The sequence below is a fragment of the Anarhichas minor genome, unplaced genomic scaffold (assembly GCF_050575085.1).
Source record: "Anarhichas minor isolate MPS153535 unplaced genomic scaffold, ASM5057508v1 ptg000030l, whole genome shotgun sequence".
NCBI classification, from domain to species: domain Eukaryota; kingdom Metazoa; phylum Chordata; class Actinopteri; order Perciformes; family Anarhichadidae; genus Anarhichas; species Anarhichas minor.
In genome coordinates this window covers 8,218,172-8,241,206 of record NW_027466476.1, presented here as the reverse complement: position 1 = coordinate 8,241,206, position 23,035 = coordinate 8,218,172, and the positions used below count along the sequence as shown (strand labels likewise).

At 45.4% G+C, this 23,035-nt stretch overlaps 1 protein-coding gene across 1 annotated transcript in view; it reads right to left on the bottom strand.

Moving 5' to 3' along the window:
* notch1b (notch receptor 1b) overlaps positions 1–23,035 on the bottom strand; it is a 40,609-nt gene that overhangs the window by 10,932 nt on the left and 6,642 nt on the right. Inside the window, exons 3-21 of the mRNA XM_076104893.1 lie at positions 16,124–16,386; positions 13,718–14,056; positions 11,538–11,660; positions 11,203–11,436; positions 10,362–10,517; positions 9,999–10,184; positions 9,257–9,370; positions 6,023–6,136; positions 5,634–5,867; positions 5,437–5,547; positions 3,836–4,028; positions 3,575–3,720; positions 3,300–3,413; positions 2,470–2,589; positions 2,227–2,379; positions 1,869–2,097; positions 1,150–1,351; positions 485–638; positions 175–359 (exon numbers count right to left, since the gene is read on the bottom strand). Of these exons, the coding sequence (XP_075961008.1) occupies positions 175–359; positions 485–638; positions 1,150–1,351; positions 1,869–2,097; positions 2,227–2,379; positions 2,470–2,589; positions 3,300–3,413; positions 3,575–3,720; positions 3,836–4,028; positions 5,437–5,547; positions 5,634–5,867; positions 6,023–6,136; positions 9,257–9,370; positions 9,999–10,184; positions 10,362–10,517; positions 11,203–11,436; positions 11,538–11,660; positions 13,718–14,056; positions 16,124–16,386 (3,370 nt within the window). The remainder of the gene's footprint in view (positions 1–174; positions 360–484; positions 639–1,149; positions 1,352–1,868; positions 2,098–2,226; positions 2,380–2,469; positions 2,590–3,299; positions 3,414–3,574; positions 3,721–3,835; positions 4,029–5,436; positions 5,548–5,633; positions 5,868–6,022; positions 6,137–9,256; positions 9,371–9,998; positions 10,185–10,361; positions 10,518–11,202; positions 11,437–11,537; positions 11,661–13,717; positions 14,057–16,123; positions 16,387–23,035) is intronic.

Genomic DNA, 23,035 nt, shown 5'->3' with positions numbered 1-23,035 from the left:
ACTCTCTGCAAGTTACTATAAAAAGGTAAAATAATACATGTTGGAATTATATTTAGACCAGATGCATTCTATTACATAGTATAACATAAAAAAGATTGCAGTGACATGATTTCTGAATTCATTTTACATTAAATTCACAACAACTAGATGCATAGCTTTCTTTGGCGCTGTTACCTTGCAGGTGTATCCACCTAAAAAGTCAGTGCAGGTGGCTCCGTTTTGGCAGGGGTTTGGGGTGCACTCGTCCACCTGCTCCTCACAGTAACTTCCCGTATATCCGACCTGGCAGTGGCAGTAGTGAACGTTTCCTGCGTCCAGACACTGACCTGAGTTACGACACAGTTGGGCGACGTCGACTCCTACGCAGAGAGGATGAGACGGTGGGCTTTTCATTTTCACCATCAAACCAATTCCCACTCCATTTATGATATTGCAATTTGCAAAAAGAACACCGTTGGCCAAACCCAGGTAGCTCTCATCTTACCTCTTTGTTTGGCTGCCACCTCGCAGGAGACACTCGGGACGTCACAGTAAAGTCCCGTCCAGCCAGTCTCGCACTCGCAGCTGTAGGTGGTTCCCCTCTGCCAGCAAGTTCCCCGGTTCTTACAGGGTGACGAGTCGCACCAGCGGACCAAGTTCTGAAAGGTGCAAACACACGGTCTCTACTCAGTAATTTACTTTCACAAATTTAAATATCCCAAAAAGTGATTTGGTGATTTACAGGTCAAAAGAAGAAGTCTAAGATTATACAGTATGTCAGTGTAAAGCTACACAATGTGGGGAAAAACAGCTGTCAGTTAAGTATCAAAGACATCTAAAATACTTTCACTTGTAAACCACATTTTTCCCAGTTTTTAGAAAAACAGGCTTAAACATAAAGGGACAGTTCACCCCAATATCAAAAATACACATTTTCCACTTACTTATAGTGCTATTTATCAATCTAGATTGTTTAGTAGTTGGTGGAACTAAAATATAGTTCCTACATGAAACTTCAACTTTTTCAACTGAGCACCAAGTGCCATCTAGTTCCACTATATTGAAAAGAAGGAAGACATTTCTACAGAAAAGTACAAAAATATTATATGCTGGGGGACGGGGACGGGGACGGGGGAACTGTCCCTTTAAAGCGCCTCTCCTTCCTCCTACCTGACAGTTGAGGCCGGTGTATCCGTGTGGGCAGGTGCACTTGTAGGTGCCGTAGCTGTCATGGCATGTGCCGCCGTTCAGGCAGGGCTTGGAGTCACACTCGTTGATGTCGTGCTGGCAGTAGCTCCCAGTGAAGCCCGGCGGACACAAACACGTGAAGGTGTTGATGCCGTCCAAACAGCTGCCGCCATTGAAGCAGGAGCTGCAGGAAAAACAGAGATAAAAGAATGTTGTAAATTAGTTGACAAGTATTCTGCAGCTTTGTTGGACAAATACAGCTCTCATTACCTGAAGCTGCAGGCTCATTCACATCTGATTTTGCTACAGAAACAAATACGTTTTTTCCAGATACTTCATATTCAGTCTCCCACCTGGGAGCTGCATTGATGATGCTGAGGGAAACCAGTCTTGGCAATTTCACAAACAGCGCTACATTTACAAGCTCATTTAGAGTGCAGTCTACTTAACCTCCTGTTTATGGGACAGCTGCAACATATGAGATGTTGAACAAAGCTGGTGTGCGTCAATACTCCACCAGAGGGGGCAGTGCTGGACAGGAAAATGGGGTCTACGTTAACAAGTGGATGAAAGTGAACCTGTTGATCTGAGCAGATGCTCTTACTGACCAATCTGTGTATGTATAGACGATTACCAGTCTGTCTTAACTCTTTAAAATAAAAGCTGTGGAGTTTGAACATGATACTCTGTGAGCTACGTACCTCTCAGTGCAGTCGGGAGTGTTATTTTCACAGTGGATCCCACTGAAGCCGGGCGGGCAGGTACAGGTGTAGCTGTTGACGCAGTCGGTGCAGTTGGCTCCGTTCTTACACGGGTTGCTCTCGCACTCGTTGATGTCCTCCTCGCACTTTGTGCCCCGAAAGCCGGCCAGGCAGGTGCACAGGAAGCCGTTCACCTCGTCCTTACAGAGGCCTCCGTTGCTGCAAGGGTCTGCGGGAGGAGGGGTGAGGGGAAAGGCTCAGTGCACAGTGTTTTCAGGTCTTTGCTTTTGGTTTACAATGAGTCTACGGAATATCGATTAAGCAACAGAAGTAAAGGGAGAGAGACGGGAGGACGCACTGGGCTTGCAGTCATCAATGTTGCTTTCACAGTTGCGTCCAGTGAAGCCCGGTTTGCAGGCACAGCGGTAACTGCCCAAAGTGTTCTGGCAGGTTGCTCCATTGCGACAGGGATTCTTCACACACTCTTTGATGTCCACCTCACATGTTTGGCCTTGGAGGGGTGGAAAGAGGAAGACAAAGTAAATGTCACCTTTTCTTTGAATGGTGGCACAAATGTTCATTACATTGCATTAATGTTCACCTTGCCATCCTTCAGGACAGACGCAGGAGAAGCTCTGATAGTCCTCCGACTCCTGACACACTCCTCCATGCTTGCAGGGTCTGGAGCTGCAGGGAGCCATCAAGGTTTCACAGTTCTCTCCTGTAACACACAAACAAAAGAAAACACACACCGCTTTTATTAAAATAAATAACATTTGTAATGTGATCAACAGTAACATTCACTGTGTGATATCATGTAGGAGTCATGAACTTGGAGATAACCCAACCCAAATGGACACAGAATCATCTTTCAATCAGTGCTATCACTAGATTTTAGCCAGGTTCTGTCAGTCTTAGAGGCCTGCAGAGACATTTCCCTATCTGTTTCCATAACACATGGCTCGTACAGGAAGCTGGCTCCAGTTTCCGGCAATTGTGAAGCCATTTGCTGTTCTGTGAGACAGGAAGCAGGCAAACAGGAAATGTGTTAAGCACCCCGTTCCCACCCCGGCACAAGCAAGGGCCTTTTATTATTCAAAGTCCTGTGGATTTTTCCGAAAAGACGACTCGACAAATACAAGACAATTTGCCCTCAGGCTTTCCATCATTATCTGTTTTGTCAAATAATAAGTCAGATGTCATAAAAATATTTTCCAGCTCTCTTATCAGGAATGCTTGTGTATCACAGAGTCAGAGGTTCGGTGTCTTTGAGCCCCGAGGAAGTCTTGCTGTTGAACTTTACTCAACAGCTATTTCATCCGCCGCACGTTCTTTCCTCTTCGCCCCAATAACTTACAGCACACAGGCTGTGGAAACTGGAAATGCCACAACCCCAAACCAACGCATGAAATATTTCCAATATTTTCATACCCGTGTAAGGCAGGATACAGTTGCACTTGTAGCCTGCGACGTCGTCGATGCACGTCCCCTGGTTGAGGCAGGGGTTGGAGGCACATTCGTTGATGTTGGTCTGGCAGTTGGGTCCTGGGGTTAGAGCGGACAATATATCACACACACACTTCAGTTTAAGTTTAAGGTCAACAGTCAAGTGGCGTGGAAGTTAGGTTTGGATGACAAACACACTATAAAAGCCCAAAACATCAACACATACACACACACACACACTCATCCACACCAATACTGACCAGTGAAGCCCATGCGACAGGTGCAAACGTATCCGCTGGTCATGTCCTTGCAGGTGCCTCCATTCATACATGGGTTGGATTCACACTCGTTGTTGTTGATGTCGCAGTTTTTTCCGCTCCAGCCAGAATCACACAGGCAGTTGTAGCTGACGTGGAGAGAAAAACGAGGGAAAATCTCAGTGATGAATCTCTAAATGTAGATACAATGTGCCTGGTGGTTCTATACTTGACAGAAGTCAGTTAAAGTGCACTTTAACTCACCCATTGATCTTGTCCTCACAGTGGCCGTGGATGCAGGGGTTGCTGAGGCACTCGTTGACCTGGGAGAAGCAGGTGGGGTCCTGGTACCCGTCTGGACATGCGCAGGTGAAGCTGTTGATGCCGTCGATACAGGTGCCGCCGTTGTGGCAGGGGTTGATGGCACACTCGTCGATGTTGATGTTACACATGGTGCCTAAAAGTAAGAAGAGGATACCTTTTTGTTACAGCAACAGTTTTACATTTTTGGTGAAATGCACTAATAAGCTTTCTTGCCGAGAGTTAGATAAGAAGATCGATACGACTCTCATGTCTGTACGCTAAATATGTACCTGGAGCCAGCAGGTAATTAGCTTAGCTTAGCATAATGCCTGAAAACAGGGGGAAAAAAGTTAGCCTCCCACTACTCCTAAAGCTCACTCATCAACATGTTGCATCTTTTTTGTTTAATCCATACAAAAACAAAAGTGTAAACGGGGGGGGATATGTGGGGGACTATTTCTTGGCCGGGTGTAGTAAGGAAGTCTTTGCTACCGGCCAACAAATAGTCCCACACATCACCCTTTTTTTACCTAGTCAAAGCTAGCTGTTTCACCCTGTTTCCGGTCTTTATGCTAAACTAAGCTAATCGTCTCCCGGCCATAGCCTCATATTTAAAGAACAGTGAAGCGACCTATAGCTGATTATTTTGATAATCAAAATGAGGAGAGAGAGGAGGAGGCTGGTGGGCAGGGAGAGACAACGAGAGGTTCCGACTGAAATCATGTGCTGGTGCGACCGACTAAGAAAGTTGGTAGGACCAGTTCGAACAGTGGAAAAGTTAGTCCGGAGTCCTGGGTATTGATCTTCTTTCTCATCCAACTTTCAGGTGTGTGAATAAAGGTTAACCACAAAATGTCCAAGTATTTCTTTTAAATGATGTAATCTCATCACATAATGTCTTTATTGGTGTAGAGACAGTGAAGTGATGGGTTATGAAATAACAAGAATCTCGCCAACTCACACAGTCACAAACGCCGCGGCACACAGAAGTCTATATCTCAGCGCTGCGAATGTATCAATTTCCAGAAACATGAGGGGGCTTTAAGTCCCCTTTTGTCGGCAACTTGAAGCGTTGAAGCCATTCAGCCTGGTGCCACGCATAACATAAAGGCAGCCTTTTTAGCTTTAAAGCAGGGACCGGCTTCCAAGCTTTTAAAAGCTCAACTTTCAGGAATCTTTCAGGGAATCTTTTCTCCTGCTCAAATCCCAGGTGACTGTGTGTGCCAGAGTGTGTGTGTGAGTCCTCTCCTTTGTATGTGAGGGCAGCTTGCAGTGTCCTAACAGCAGCCGGTTGGGGACAGGGTGGAGCTGGAAAGTGACACCGGCCGAGCCTCAGAGGAGCGTGCTCACTCGCTCGCCATCTGTCACCCTCCCCATCAAGACCCCTCACTCCTCCGTCCATACGTTCTGCACCGCTCCTGCACCTTAAACACTCATTTTGTCTACTCGTCACCTGAGACAGCAGCCACGTTTAACCTGTCTTAAGTTAACTTTACAGTTGCAGGGAGCCTTTCTGCAAATAAGCAATTAGACGACCAACTCTCTGTGTGCAAGTTTCCTACCTGTGTAGCCGGGTTCGCAGGCGCACTCGTAGCCATCGATCTTGTCGATGCAGGTCCCGTAGTCACAGGGATTGCTCTTGCAGTCGTCAATGTTGATTTCGCAGTTGATTCCTGTCAGAAAATTGCTTTCAGTATTCCTTAAATTGCAGAAGCATGTCATGTTCAGGTTTCTGTTTGTATGTGTGTGTGGCGGTTACCGGTGGTGCCCTTCAGGCAGCTGCACATGTAGGCGTTCTCTCGGTCCTGGCAGGTGCCCCTGTTCCTGCACGGCTGGCTCAGACACTCGTTGATGTTGGTCTCACACAGCCGGCCGGTGTACCCGGGGTTGCAGTGGCAGCTGAAGGAGGCCAGGCCGTCGATGCAGGTGCCGTAGTGGCACGGGTCGGAGTAACACTCGTTGATGTCCGTCTCGCAGTGCCTCTCAGAGTAACCTGGAAAGAATTCATTCTTTTGAGCTTTTTTTTTTTTTTTTTTTTCAATTGGGTAAATTTCACTGGTTCGTTCTATTTTTACATTCCGTTCCCTTTTTGCAGGGCCTTATAAGTATCTACTTCTCTTATTTCAGCTTTTGTTAAAACTTGTATACCTTCGGTGCACTCGCAGGTATACTTGTTGGGTCCGTCTGTGCACTTGGCGCCATTTTTGCACGGCGTGCTGGCACACTCGTCGATGTCTATCTGGCAAAGGTTCCCAGTGAAGCCTGTAAAAACAACAAGGGGGTGTTATTGTGTGCATGTGGGCATGTGGAATTGTGTGTGTGTGTGTGTGTGTTCAGACGTTGCTACTGTGTTCTCACCATTTCAAAACCGGTCCCCCTCATAATCCTGAGCCCATGCTATAAGAGCTCTCAACGAATCAGACATCTGCATGTTAATTAACAACTGCGCAACACTGCAAACTCTCTATTTTCCCTTTCACTTCTTTTCAGCACGACTCCAAAAGAGGGTACGGGAGACTGGGGGAACCGATTTGTTCAAGGGTGGGTGGGAGGGAGGGAGGGAAAGAAATGGGGGAAGAATGAAAGTTGCGAGGCCTCCTGACCAAGGGGTTGAGAGACAAAGGAGGGCCTGTCTGCTCAACGCAACGCCAAACTGAGCCCGTTGCCTCCTTTGTCCCCCCAAACTTTTCCATCACAATGTGCATTCTCTTGTCTTGCTTTCAACCCCCCCCCACCCACCACCCCTCCGCTCCGCTCCCTGCCCGCCTCTAAAAAGAACCAGCTTGACCTTCGACCCTCCACCATTCAAACTCCTTGTCATTCAAAACCAACCAGCAGCTTTTTCTCCTTTATTTTTCCTGGAGTTATTCTCATCACAGACATTTTCTTCTGGTCTCCCCTCTGTCACATGATGGTACAGTCCAGGGAAGAGTAGGATGTTGTCTGATGAAGAGATAAAGTTTTGACCCCCCTCCCCTCCTCCTCCTCCTCCTCCTCCTCCTCCACCACACCAACGCGGGAACACACAGGTGGTTTAAGCTAAAAAAAAAAGACAGACTCAATTGCAGCTAATCCGGTGAGGAAATATTTGTGCGGCTGGCTGCGAGCTGATTTCTCCCAGCGGACCTCGCTGGAACCATTCACTGAGGACCGCAGCGTAGACACAGTGGAGACGTGCTTACATGTGTGTTTTGAGTTACACATGGATGTACATACATACAAAGTATCATCTGCTCATAAAAAGAAAAAGCTGCTAAAAAAACAATACTAACTTGGCACTAATGGGTTTATTAATAGATAAAAAATAATTTACTAATGCTTTATAGATCACTTTTAAGCTATTAATAACAGCATCTTTTGGGTTGCCAGTTTGTGGAAAAGCTATTAATGGTTACCAACATTTATTACAGCATTATTACAGCAAGGAGAAAAGATGAACACCAGCCAAGGGGCAAGACTGCCACATAATAATCACTGGCACTGTCTATAAAGGGTTTATAAGTAATAACTAATTAATAGTAAATCAATAATTCACAAATGCTTTAATGAGGTTCAAAGCATCAAATTAGACATTTTCCACAACCTAATTAAAACTGATCAATGAAGAGTTGATAAAATATGTATTAACCATTATACCCCCCCCCCCCCCTCCCCACCCAAAACACTGTTAATAAGCCTTGGGTTACATGTTATTAAGGGGGACTGTACTGACTGAAAGTGCTAAAACATTTATCTTTGTCACTACACAGCCCTAGAAATGAAATGCTAACCACACAAAGACTACTCATTCAACGACAAACAAAGAAAGCCAATATCATAAAGAAGAAACTTCATTCACAAAAAAAGTGAACGATCAGCTGTTTCCAGCAGCGGGAAAAGAAGCCAGACAAACCTCAGCGTTACAAATTGAGTGTTTTTTTTTTTGCCAAGATGTGATGCAAAAGTTACGTTTCTTCTCAGTTCAGTCACAGTCCCCTGTGAAAGAATTCCTTCAGATGTTCAATGCATCCACACACAAAGGCGGGAGCAGAAATGTAAGCATACACAGGGGCACACACACACACACACACACACACACACACACACACACACACACATACACGCATCATGCACCTCAGCAGCCAAAGAGGGATTTATCCCCAGACTGCTGGAATCAGACATTTCAATGGCTCTCAGTGGGGTTTCCATGGCTATTCCATGTACAGAAATAATAAGAGGGGACCCTCGCCTCGGGCCTGGCTCGCAATGGGGACAAATTTACATCTCAAGCAGGGCGGTTAAGACCCCTTCCCCTTCTTTACCCCTCCCTTCCTGCTTCAGCATAACGGTCTGTGCCTCTCAGCACCCCCCTCACCCCTCCATCTACCCTCCCAAAACAACACTTTCACCACCACCACTTTATGCTGCTTCCTCACATAACCCTCGCTCACTGTCACACACAGTTTTCTTAGGCGTTAAGCTCCTGTGTTCACTCTTGTAGCCCCTCTATCAATTCTAAAGCTTCCTTGTTGGGGTGTCTCTCTTTCTTCTTTTCTTTTTCCTCTCAACAGGAGGAATCCTGCCTCACTCCACCCAGGCCGCCTTTGATCCACCCGACTCAGAGCCTCTCTATTTTGCTCCTCGAAAACAACGAATGGAAAAAAAAATCACTTCCACCTCAATGAACCCAATGAAAGAATGCAAAACAAAAAAACACTTTTGAGGAGTTTGAGGATCGTTCTTTTGCTTTCTTCTCGCCTCTCTATCCAGGATTCAATAGTTGCATTCCTTCCACCCTGAACAAAACATCAATACCTCTTCTCCAAATAGTGTAACTCCAATGGCATTTCTGGTACAAAAAAAGAACTGGCAACTAGCTGCCTTTAAAATAGACCAAACAGCTACCTCATTCGCCATTACAACAGTAAAAATGCCATTTTACAGCACCAGCTCTGCCTGCTATTATTAGATCTCCCTTTTTTTCCCCAGTCACAATCAAAAGCTTGTTTATTTGAGCCACACGTTTCTGCTCACTCATCAGACTTTGTAAAAGGGATAAAAAACTTGTTTCAAAAGTTCAAACTTCCTCAAGCCTTTCCCTATACATCCCCCCCCCCCCCCCCCCCCCCCCAACCCCCCCAACCCCCACCCTCTGCTGCGTTCGTTCCTGGCTACCCGGGCCTGCGAAAGCCTGCCTCAGGGCTGGGATTAGTGCCCGTCCAGAAAGGTGTATTCGTGTGTGTGTGTGTGTTTGTGTTTGAGTGAAAAAGAGAGAGAGAGACAGTGAGGTAGTGAGAGAGAGAGAGAGATCGACCTCTGTGCCCCCTGGCCCCATGCCTCCCCCCCCCCCCCCACCTTCTCCTCCCTCCCTCTCCCTCCTCTGCAGCAGCGCGGCAGCCTCACCTGTGGGGCACTGGCAGTGGAAGGCGTTGATCTTGTCGATACAGTTGCCGTTGTTCAGGCAGGGGCTGTGGGTGCACTCGTCCGTATCGATCTCGCAGAACTCCCCCTCGTAACCTGGCCAATTAGCAAGGGAGGACCAGGAGGGAGATGGATTGGTTAGACACAGAGAGGCATTTTCACACATATATATATACTGCTGTAACAGCTTTAAATGATACACAGAGGCTATATGAATAGAAGTAGGACTGCAATTATTTTTTTAAGGGTAAGGTCACGTTGCTTGATTTGTCCAACAAACAGTCCAACACCTAAAGACCTAAAGTCTCCCAAAAAACAAAGAAAAGCAGCTAATTCCTCATCGATTAGTAAAATAGTAACCAGTTATTTACTAATCAATTAATCAACTAATCGTTTCAGCTCCTTTTTCTAGATTAATGGATCGATCATTTAGTTGATACAGCAGCAGAAAATTGTAAAAGAGCCCAAAGTGACACCTTCAAATGGCTCATTTTATCTGACCGACAGTTCAAAAGGTTTTACAATTATGAATGATATTAAACTGAGAAAATCAACAAATCCTCTCAATTTATTTTCTCTTCATTAATGGATTAACGATTTTGAGTCCATGTGACTTGTTTGTAAGTCTTGATGTACTGCAATTAGTCAATCCTAACAAATGTACTAATGTCATTTTAAGAGCCAGTCCGATACCTGAGCATCAGTATTTTTTCTATTAACTCACCTGGCATGCAGATACAGTGGAAGTCTCCTATTTGGTCCAGGCAGGTGGCCTCGTTCATACACGGGTTCGACATGCACTCGTTGATGTCCAGCTCGCAGCGCGGCCCCACGTAACCCCGCTGGCACTTACACTGGAACGAACCCTTGGTGTTGATACACTTCCCCGCGTGCTCACACGGGTTGGAACCTGTTTAAACAGATTCATATTTTTAGCTTTACTGAAACAGGCCGTCGTCAAGTATGTACCCAACCTGACGGGGAGCAATTTGAGTGTAAAGACATGACAATGACATGATTTAGGAGGTTTAGCGTTTTTAGGCTCAAACAGAGAGAGAGTTTAACGGTCAGGTAGTGTGACTTTTACCCAGTGAGCACTCGTCAACATCCTGATCGCAAGAGGCTCCGACGTATCCTGATGGGCAGGTACAGAAGTGATTTCCGCTGACGGGGTTGGTGTCACAGTTGGAGCCTTTCTGACAAGGGTTGCTGATGCAGGCGTCGTCCAGCTGGCACAGCAGTCCTGGTGCACAACACAGGAGATGGACTTAACATCCTACCGTACAGTATTAAGTATTCAAATGATGTTATTTGTACTAACGTGAGCATTTTAGGACACAAAAACCACAGGAGAAGCCAAACATCAGCATCTATGAATGTCACTTAGAGCACTTGAGTCGACTTCACGGCCGTTCGTTTTAACCTGTTGCTTCCTGTATCTTTCACACCCCCCAAGAAAGACAGCTAAACGAAAGAACTTAAAATGGAGATGAATGAAAAATCCCTTTTTAGATCACACCCCTAGTCGTATTGTACACCCATGTAACAAAATATGCAGAAAAATTATAAAAATTAAAAAAATCCTTGTATTTTTATTTCGAAATTCAATCATCTTTTCTTCCCGTATGACAAATTATGAAGTCTGCTTACGTAAGCTAGTACCGACCAATTTCAACCAATAATACCATGACATCCATCCTTCAATCAATCTGCAATTTTTAGTGTAGGAAGGTGTGCGTGTGGTCCAATCAGATGCAAAGGATTTGATTTAAATCCCTTTTGTAACTGTACACCGTTCAAATGTGACATTTCACTGGGGAAACAGCACAGAAGCTAAACTTAGAAGAGGGTTGCATATTCCTGTAAAATCATTTCCTGTTGAGCATTATGAGACAACTTCCTGTAAACCAAAAGAAAAGTGTAGCTACCTGTGCGGCCAACGGGGCATTCGCAGTAGAAAGAAGCGACGCGGTCGTGACAGGTGGACCCGTGGTGGCACGCAGCACTGGCACAGTCATTGATGTTCTCGCTGCAGTCGTCGCCGGTCCAGCCGTTCACGCACACGCACTGGTAGCTGCCATGGGTGTTGTGGCACGTGCCGCCGTTTTGGCAGGCGTTGGGCATCAGCTGGCACTCGTCAACGTCCTCTGTGCAGAGCTGACCTGCGGGAGGAGCAGCGGTCAGAGGATTAAAGGCGGTTTGTTTCCCAAAACACAAAGTGATAATAGCTTAAGTTTCTGCACCGGATCATCGCTTCACAAACCTGTAAACTCTGGTTTGCACTGGCAGTTGTAGGTGTTGACTCCATCTACACATGTCCCTCCATGCTCACACTCATGACCTGGACAGTCATCGATGTTATGGTTGCAAATTTTTCCTGTAAAACCTGAAACAAAGAGTGAGATATGATTAAAAGGCTCGTACTGGGGGCTTCAGATTTTCAGTTACTCGTTTCTCCTCCATCTCCCATCAACAAGAGAGTGAGACTAACTCTACAGTTAAATGTGGTCAACTGTCTTTTTCCTCCCAAAGAGAGAAGGCAGCTGCATCCTCTTGAGGTCTGTGGTGTCCTTGCTGTGTAATAACATCCACTCTGCTATACAGTTACACAAGAGGCAACCACTGGACTGTACATCTGGCATGGTGGATAAAATAAATCAAACCCAGTACAAGTCATCACAACAAACTTCACAATGTTTCCTAAAAAATGTATTGTTTACTTCTGAATTCAAGGCATTCAAGGCCATTTCTGAAAATGCATTTGAAACATGTGCATCATTTTATTAGAAAACTGATATTTCTGAAAAAACAATATCAGTGCCCGTTGCTTTCAACTACGGTACCTTGAATATATTCAAGAGGACGTGACAAGAGTTCATAATTTATTCATGTAACTTCATTTCATCATTAGTTGCTGCTTCACACCGAAGATGGTCTTTGTGTTTGTATAATTGAATAAAATTAAAATGATCGCGTTATTATTTCGTTTGAACATTTGTTACCTACTGAGAACAGTTTACAATTATGAAAGAGGCATCCTGTGGAGATTTCTTCTAAATAGTGAACATGTTAGGCCTCAAATGCTTTTTTTTTCTCTAATAAAACATTTGCAAAACCTGTATTTTTTCATCCAGTCTTCTTCTTCCCTGAATTTTTTTCAGATGCATTTCTAGCTTTCATTTCTAGCTTTCTTTCTTTTTTACTACCATCTGTTGATGAGCATAAAACCATTGGCATGAATGTGTGTCGTGTATCACCGCAGTGCTCTGGTCCATGCTGTGCATTAGACATGTTATTGTAAATCCTGTGGGTCAAAGGACTTCTGTGGGGTTCTTGCGGGATGAGAGTCAACTTCACTATTTATCGTGTGACTGGGACGGGAAAGGAAAAACTAATATGAATAAACACAACAACGATTTTCTTTCTGAGGGAGTGGGATGGGACAGGAGTGAAAAGCCACTCTATTGTTACCCTCTAATGGGCATCCTCATTTACAAGCACAACATAAAAACGAGGAACCACTCAAAGCAACGTTGCTTCATGATGCTAGTTTCACTGCTACTCCAAAGTGTACCTTTAGAGAGGATGCTGAGTTTATATTTAGTTGTTTTCAAGGGTAAGAAATAAATACAAAAGGATTTTCAAGGAACATGTTTCAAGGAACAGCTTGTTATGGACTCAGTGGTCAACGGACAAAAACAAGGTAAAGTTATTCTGTGCGAAGGTGATGAGGTAGTGGGCACGACTAAAGTCCCAGCAAGATTTGCTCCACTCTGCTATGTGAAAAGGATGTTGTCCTTTGACCATTTCCTTATGATAAGCCCCGATGTCTTCCTGCTCTGCCTTGTTCACACACTGGACACACCAAAGCAGAAACACACACACACACAAGCAGGAACACCCCCGCCTTAAATTACATCATCCCCGAAAGCAGCAACTCGCAGGCGTAACATTTAAATTCAACCTGAGAGATAACCTGGCTTTAATGTAAGAGGATCATGTCATCTTACAGATGAAGGATCTGATCGATATTTCACCTCAAGACTTTTCTTATTCATAACGATAAACAATGTAAAAGCACAGAGGAAGTCATCCTCCCATCTCGACCGAATATTTGGTCTAGAAGCTCGATGACGTAGCACCGACTTGTTGGCAGACGACTGTGGCAGGCGAGCTAACTGCTAACACGCTACACACGTGCTGTACCATTGATTAATGTTTCATAACTATCCGCAAACTATTCCCCTTTTTGTGGAGCATTTTACACTCTGACAGAGGAGGTTAAATAAAAGTGGATGGTACAACGGTGCTGGTCACGTCAGCATTGTATTAATACAGATGTAAACGGTGGTGTGACCAGGCCTTAGAGTGACGAAACACCTCCTCCTTATCCATGACTGAAGTGTCACCTCCTTATCCATGACTGAAGTGTCACCTCCCTACCTGGCACACAGGAGCACTCGTAGCTGGTCTCTCCCTTCTGGATGCAGGTGCCTCCGTTATGGCAGGGCGACGGGTTGCAGGGCAGGTAGCGGCTCTCGCAGTGCTTCCCCGTGTACTCCTGCGGGCACTGGCACTGGTAGCCGCCGACCTCGTTGATGCACGCCCCGCCGTTCTTGCAGAGCGACTGGTTCACGTCGCACTCGTTGACGTCCTGTTTGCAGGTCTTTCCGGAGAAGAAGGGCGTGCAGGTGCAGATGTAGTGGGACTCGATGGCGGAGCACTGGCCGCCGTTGCCGCACGGGTTTGAGGCACAGGGGTCGGCTTGTTGGCACAGTTTACCTGAGGGCACGGAGAAGAGATGTTGTAGTGTAGGCTGCATTTGGCTTTTTTTGTCAGGGTTTCTTTTGATTTTAAGAGGAGACACGTTAGGCAAAGTCATCGTTTTTCATGCACTGGTCAGTTTTGAGATTTTGAGCTACTTTGCTTCCACAACATGTCTATTTGTGTCTGTAGTGTTGGGATCTGGCCCTAGTCTAGAAGCACCCATGCTCCTTCCTGTCATACAACGTCTGATGGAAACTCCAAGATGAATGACTACACCTCCCAGCACAGCCAAAACTTGATCCTGGCCCCTCATTGGCCAAGAAGTGGCCCCCCACTGTTCGAGACCTGGTTTATAAGCGAGCAGGAAACGCCATTCGCTCTCTTCCCTCCGGACCTCGTCCTGGCAACAAGAAGATTCACGAGGAGCCGCGGCCTCATCAAATCCTATCAGGTCACATGTCACATTCACTGGTCGAACCTACAGACTGTGTTTTATTTTGAGTTTTGGATCCCGTAGTGCGAGAACGGATAATCTCTACGACCCGTCCTCCCACCCTTTAGTGCACACCTTGCCGGCAAAAGAGGGCAACTGAGCCCCTAAAGAGCCGAAGATTTCCGGCCTAAGACGAGCGACTCCCGCACGCCTCCGACGTTAAGAAGATCCCTCTCTGCAGCGAGGTGATCGAGTCTGCGCTAGCTCCACTAGCCGCGCCACCGGGAGCCCTCATCTCCCGAGGACTGAATGATTCCCACCACGGGAAAAGGACCCTGCCCAACGAAGCTTCTCAAAGTAAGAGTTACTGGTATCTGGGCCTAGCTTAGCTTAGCATTAGCTTAATTTAGACTATTCGTTTATGTCGTTGTTATTCCTGTATCTTGTTGTGTTAAGTTACTGTCGTGTTATAACGTGTTATTACGGCAGCATCGCGGACCACGGAGTCCCGTTATATTGTGTATTTTCTGCTGTAACCGTTCGCATTTGATCCGTGCTGTTAGTGGATGTGGAGCTTGTGATTCTATCACTTTAAAAACTAAAACTACGGTGGCCGACTCTCGTCTGGCCGACCGGGTTTCAGGGTGATAGGGAGACAAACTCGCGTTTCACCGCAGTGACAAAGATCTGTTTGTTTTGGGGATTCTTTTATTTTGTTTTTGGTTTTATTCTGTTTGTTTTTGGAGTTTAGGTATTAGGCACATAATTGTATGATAGCGTTTGTTGATTGTGATATTACTTGATTTGATCATTTATTATTTTGATTTAATAAACTCTGTTATATTTTAAAGAGCAGTCGTCTGTGATTACTTGTGCATAAGTGTGTAATAGCAACTGGATGTAGTGGCCTGTGCTCGAACTTAACCCTTCACTCGCACTCCAAACGTGTAATAGTATTCAGACTGTTAATATCGTGAGTGACCACTAATTATGAGACTTAGTTTATAGTTTGGTTATTGGTCCCTGTCCGCAGGGTGGTGCCCCGTTCTTATTAGTAATTACTAATTAACTTATTGATATTAATAACTCCATTGATGTTGATAGTTTAGTTTCATATTTGCTGATAACCAAACACGCTCCTTTACGTTCCCAACAGTAGATTTCTCCAAAATGAGTTTTTTCTCAGACTGTGAGCCAGAAATATCCACTTCAGTAGCACTTACATACACCGTACTTTCTGATTTATGAAGTGATACAAAAAGATATCCCAAAATCCCCTCTGTAAAAACCTTTGAGTCTAATATGTCAACAAAATGAAACAAACCTTTTGAACCTGGCTTTAACGTATATGTTGAGATTTATGTTCTGGAAATGTGTGTACATCTGCACGTATTTGAAAAGATAATGCCTTGTAATCCAAAAAATGATTGCCATAATGTAAATAAACAACTGGGGAAGTTTCATCGGGTAGTTTAATCTTTTACCCTATTCACCTGGGGTTCCTCCCTTTCAAAATAATTAAGATTTTGGAAGATAAGAGGCAGATCTATAGGTTGCCAATTCTGTTTATCACATTGCAACCCCTCAGATATGTCTCATGATCAACTCCCAAGTTAGGAACCTCTGCACTACTGTCATAGTATTGTTACCTGACCATCCAGGTGGGCAGCGGCACTTGTAGGTCCTGAGACTCTCCAGCTCGCAGGTGCCTCCGTTGCGACACGGCGAGCTGACACAGACATTGTTGAGGGGCGTCAGGCAGCGGCGGTCGGTGTAGCCCAGTCTGCAGGTGCAGTTGAAGTCCACCGTGTTCCCCTTGGACACGGCGCGACACGTGCCGCCGTTCATGCACGGCAAGGTGGTGCACGGGTCACGGACCTGGCACCTGCTTCCTACGTATCCGTCCGGGCACCTGAGAAAACACAGACGGAGAGGTCAGCAGCATTCTTTTTGCAGCCCTTGACGGGTGAGGAATGAGATGTTCGCATCTATGACGGAGATAAATGACTTTGTCTGCAGACTGTGACATGCATCTTTATCTTTGACCCTCATTTACAGAATTTATTTTCTTATATGTGAGATTTTAAGAATTTAATGTTTCCCCCAGGAGTTTCTCACTCAAATAACTACTAACATACTGTGCAGCTATTTGATCCCACAAAACTGGATTAAAATAAGCTCAGCTTGCTATTTCACATACCTTCAAACTGTACACAAAGACAACAAAAAATCATCTATAAATGACATTTCCTTTCTCATGCTGGCTAGATTAATGAAAGTATGACTGATTAAAGGTTCTGAACTTTGGGCCCCCATTTCAGTAATTATTTATCAAACAAAAGAGTATAAAGAACCACCATTATATCATGAATACAAACAATTTTCAAATTATCTAATAAAAACCTTTTTTCTGCAAAATATATTGGTCTACTAATAAATCGCCATTCTTTCTTCATTTAAAATTTGCATTACAAAGAGTGGAATTGGTCAAAGGGAATTCCCAAACACTATTTTCATCCATCCAATCTTTTTCAGCTGAGCACGGATGGAAGAGTTCACGGGGGTAAGACAACACTAGGGTCATCCCTTCTCTTTGCTACTGTGCTTATAAATCAGCTGCTTGGCTAACAAACAGGACTGAGTATCCATTTTTCTTAAACAACGGTCCTGTCCGTGCTGTTTTTACAACACGGCAACACGGCCATGAGAAGCTATGCTTTAAACGTCTTTCTGCCGTCTTCCCCCTCGCCAACAATGTGTTTCAGGCTGTAAAACCGAGGGGGGAGGACAGGGGACAAACTCCTGTGATGTTTCTCACAGGTTGAGTCATAAACGCAGCTCGGACCCCAGCGAACAAGTTCCCAGAGAGAGAGAGAGAGAGAGAGCTGCTGCAGATCACTGGGACACATTCACACATTAACAATTACAATGAGAGGAGTTGAAGGGAGTCCCCTGAGGATACGCACGGCTCAACAAAGAGGGGCCACACACACAGAGCATGCACACACTCATACCTACACTGTGTGCAGTCTTTTACACACACGCACACACATTCACAACTGCATGCATGAAATGATACTGCAAACACTATCTGATTAATCTGTTTGCGTCGTTTATTATGTGAAAATGCCAAAAATGTCCGTGTTCCAGCTCCTTTATATGACGATAAGCTCTCTTGTTTTATTAATCACTGAAGCCAGGCTTCTGTTAAAGGCAGGGTTGGTAATTGTCTTCAAAAACATTTGGGATATTTTTGTTAAAAATTCTCATTACATCCTGACAGCAATCAATGAATCCAATGCTCTGTCAAAAAGAGAGAAACATCTGGTATCTGTGGCTGTCGCAGCTCTGTAATAAGCCCCTCCAATGAGACTACCTGCCTGACCATATACAGCTGTGAGTACTAACAATAGCCATGTTCATTGGTTCTGTTCATTATGATATGTTAATGCTCATAATGATAATTTTGGGGGAGTGGTTTTGGAGGGAGGTCTGAAGGGACAGGCTGTCAGTGTTGCCAACTTGGCGACATTCCTGCTAGATTTAGCAACTTTTGTAGCAGCACTGCTCGCTACTTTCATTGGAGAAGAGTTGGCAACACTGGGCTGGGTTTTTTTTGGATCATTTTTTTAATCTAGTACTCTATCTAGTTTATCAAGATTACCAACCCTAGATTTAATATTAGAGGAAGTCAATACAATACAAACAAACTGCCTGCTAGATTCACAGAAATGGGCAAAATGATGTTACAAATCAGTAAATATCTTTTGATCAATTGAGACAGTAAGTGGTTAACTTTGACCAGGCATCCACTGCCAACGGTCAGCACATGACAGTTTCATTGCAGAGTGTGCTACAGTGCATTGAGCTCTATTTGACACCAAAACCAACCACCTCAGACCTGCCACATTAGATCCACCACCACCACCACCCCATATTCATCAATTTCAGAGATTCAATACTGCTGTCAACAACGCTGGGTGGCCAGGGAGGCTCGGTCATTCCAGAAACAAAGCATCTACTCAATAGCACCGGAGACGAGAACGGAAAAAAATATCTGCAGAATTTGGAATTCTTGCTCCTAATCCGTCCTTTCCAAAAGTCAGAAGGCAGGAGAACAGCAGCCATCGCGGCACCCTTCAGCAGCTCTCGGGTCTGAAATGGGCTCGCTTTGAGCCTTTTGTCAGCACTCATTCATCCTGAGGACAAGGCGGCATCTATGCCACAGTGTTAGAGCTGCAAGCCAACATTACGGGAACTTCAAAAGCACCTTAGCCCCCGCCTCAACGCTCGTTATTCTTCCCTCCCCAGAGAGGATTTGCTTCAGCATCAGACGAGAGATGGGAAGAGGATGAAAAGGAAGAGACGGTGGCGCTACCTGAAAGAGTAGTGGAATATGAATTCCTGCACGGAGGGAAAATCGCATCGCAAATGTCTAGAAATCAAAATTTCTTCGACTTTTTTCCTTGACAAACAACAGTCCTCATCAAATACGTTGTGTTTTTCTCTCACGCAAGAACAACATTGAGCATAGAACATCCTGCCGACATCAAAGCGGCCTTCCCACAACAGTACAAACCCGCTTTCACTGTCAAATACCTGACCAGAGCCAGCAAGTCTGTTAGCCCCGAGGGGCTGGCAGGACCACGTCCCCAAACATTCCCAGGGGGTCCAGTGTGTGTGTGTGTGTGTGGGTTTAGGGACAGGGTTCCAGGAACGGCCGTGTGTTTAGACAGGGTCTCCCTCTCAGGGGATTAGGCAGCCTTAGGACTGTGGTAAGGAAAAGAAAACATCACATGCTAGGCTGCCTGCTGCACAAACAGCAGTAGTGAGTGGTGGCATGTCACCGCGGAGAGAGCGGAGAGTGGAACCTTAGCTCGGTCACTGTGGCATTAAGATTTAAACAAGCACTGGCGACTGAAGCTGAAAGTCGAATCTGTTACGTGCAAATGAAAAAAATAAAAAATCTCAGGCGTGTGTTCTTTACAAAATCACACAGTAAAGTATTAAGTAATTGGTCGATATTGGACCCTTCACGCACATTATAACGTTATAATACTATTCATATCTTTACTACTCCTTCCTGTTTATGCCCTTTATTCCCCCTATACATATGTACATTGCACTGCACTTTACTGCTACTTCTGGTTAGTAGCTAAACTGCATTCTGTTGTCTCATTACTTGTTCTCTGTGCAATAACAATACATTTTAACCCAATCGACTCTGGTTGGTTGTTTCAAATTGCCTTTCAGCTCCAAAATTAAAGTTTATCAGAGTCGAGGTTGTACGAGAAATTTCACTCAAAACTGTCACATGTTGTCTTTTACTCACAATCAATCCTGATTAAATGACACGTCAATTTTTAAATTCAAAAGATTTTGTCTTTTTACTTTTCGTTGCTGTGATGGTGAAACTGTACTATTGGCAACGTTTGCAGTCTGTTGCAGAGAAGCAGCAGATCTGGCTGCTGGAGGGCCAGTCCAGTTAAGTCCCAGCGGTGGCGGGTGCTGAGGTCGTGAGGCGCCACACGAGCTCGCTGGAAAAAGGCCGCAGGGAGCAGGTGCGCATGTTAATGAGGAGACGGCAGCTGCTGCACCCGGCCATTCAAACCTCGACCCCCCCCTCCACCCTACACCTCCCATCTCCCACCGCTCTGACTCCTTCCTCTGCATGGCACCCCATCCTACTACCGCCCTCAAGCCCAGACGGAGGCAGGGGCCCCGCACTGCAAAGAAAGTAATCTTATTATTATGTCAGTATGACTTTCTTTTTATGAATACTATTGAGTCAGTGTGTGGTTTCCATATAAAAACTAACCAAAATGATATTAAAGTAAACATATTTCAAGAATCAAGCTGTCGGACTGGACATTTTTTACAGTGTTGGAATCTGAATGCTCCCCCCCCCCCCCCCCTCCCCTCCCTCTTTTCCCCTCACTACTTAGCAGAGACATGAAGAGCGAGCGAGAAGGAGAGGCGAGAGGGAGCGAAGGATGAGTGGGCCCTTTGTTTTTCCTCCCCATTCAGAGTTGACCACAGGCCGGGCGCATTCAGCTGTTACACCTCCTCTTTCCTCTCCTTTCCCTCCTCTCTGTCTCCTAAAAAAAAAAATCTCTCTCTTAATCGTTTCATTATATATGGCTCATCCCTGAATATTTTTTTTCTCATTATTGGTTTCACTTCCTCTGTTCAAAGTCGCTGGCATCCGCTCGCTCCCCTCTGTGCACCTTCTTTACCTCCCCCCCACCCCCCCCTTCCCTTTGCATTTGTAAGTAACCACATTAGGATTTATAAGTCTCAACTGACTGCTGCTCACTCCCCCTAAAACTCGCCTCCAAGTTATCCCGAGCTGCTCTCCCAACGTTTTGGCGGTCTGCGATGTTTGAGGCCAAGCGTAAGGCAAAAAGAAAAGCTTAACATCCAAAACACACACAAGCAGCGGGACAAACAAAGGAGTCTGAGAGAAAGGAAGCTGGAACTGGTTTGGTTGGGTTTTCAAGGGAGAGAAAGACAGAAAGGGGTTGCCAGTCCAGAGGGAATTTTGGTGTTTACTCCAAAAGAGTCCCCTGTGCTGAGTCTTAACCCGAGGCTCACTTTCTGTGGCTCCTTGAATAAACCTCGATACCTGGCATCTGCCCCTCGCAAAACAGCCCCGGCGTCTGACACCGAGGCCCGAAAGACAAACAGAGAGAGACGCTGCCCCCCTTACCTCGGTGCACGTGGACGCACTGTGCAAACACACTCCGGCTGAGGTGCGAGCCGTAAGTCAACTGTAGCACACGCTAGGCAAGGAATGCTAACAGTTTGCTCTTAAACTTGGCGAGAGCCCATCAAATACACACTCAGCACAAAACAGCTTTTACAGCCGACGAGCTTAACTGCCTCAATAAGAGCAGAAACTTAGAAATAGGTGGTGCTGGTAAGACAAAAGATATTCAACGACTCTTTTATGGAGTCTTGGCTGTATTCAAAACAAACAGGGACAAGCAGCTGCTTCAACAAGAGAAATCTGCTGGCATAATCTCAACAGCAGCAGGTAAACTGGGCCGCTGGAAAGGTAAATAAAGAAGACATGAAAAGAGGCGCACAAATCAGAAGCTGAGCAAATATCAGGTGTTTGGGAGGGATCGTATAACTGCAGGACAGCAGTGGAATTATCCCGGCGGTGAGGCCGATACTGTTATTATCTTTTCTGTCATCCCCGAGCCCAGTAGGCCTCATTGTTCTCCTCTGCGCTCACTCCCGGGCCGGCTCTTCTTCTATTGCCGCCGCAGTAGCCCGTGGCAACAGGTCCGCGACACTGATGGGATGCATAACGGGGGCCGGGCGGCGGCTCGAGCCCGCAGCAGATGTTGTGGTGACATCTGACCCTTGGCCAGGCGTCACTCTGAAGGGGCTTTCCTCAGTGCCGGGGCCAATCTGCCATCTGCCATCTTTCTGAGGTCACACACACACACACACACACACACACACACACACACACACACACACAGACGGGGGACGGAGGCTTTGGACGTATAATATGTGGGGTACACATGTGCACTGTATACAAATAAAAAACCTGGAGAGAGAGAGAGAGAGAGAGAGGGCGCAGATTTTGGCAGCTGTGCGGACCCCAATCTGTATCCATTTTAAGAAGCTTAGTGAATTAGGTTGTGCATTTATTGTGCCTTGTAAAGCTCTGTGGGAGTCAGAGTCGGGTTCCATTTCTGTAAATATAACATAATAAAGATTATTTTAGGATTATTCTTTGTTTAGCCCACTTATTTAGATATTTAATGACAGTAAATAACATTCGGGATGTTAGATAAAGAAAGAAAATCGGGTTTATTACAGCTTTGATAATATTTAATGGTTTTGGAAATCATATATATTGTTACTGATAACACTGCACTCGCCAAAGTAACTGTTAAGGTCTGAGAACACGTGACACATCTACAATAAAGTCTGAGACGGCAACAAAACACGCAAGCCAACAGATTACCTAAACCACTTTATCTGGAGACATGAGTGAAAGTGAAAGCACCCAAAATGTCGGTCATCATTCAATGCAGTGGAAAAGTGTGTTCATCCACAGCTACTGTAAGTCAGGCGGGTCAAAGGTGAAGAAGGAACCAATCAATTAGTTGATCAACACAAATGAATCTGCAACGATTTACAGGATAAGTCTTTTTTTTCGGTTTGCTTCGTTCTCAGGTATCCGGGTGAGGATATGCAGATTTTCTAAATTTTTTATTTATTTGGTCGGACAAAAAAAAACAATTTGAAGATGTAACCTTCATCTTTAGATACTGCCTTTCTTTGCTTTCTCTCCTCGTCTGGATGGCCAAAAATATGTAAATAACATATATGTGTTTCTCTCTCTCTCTCTCTCTCTCTCTCTCTCTCTCTCTCTCTCTCTGTCAGGTGTCGCCTTCAGTACCCCCCCCCCCCCCCATCCCTCCTGTCTCCCCCCCACCCGGTCTCATTTCCTGGCTGTTTGGTCCTGTGCCTGGTTTAAGTCTCCTTTAACCTTGTCTGATCTGTTTTTAAAAGCGTTGCCCCGAGGGAGGCAACACACT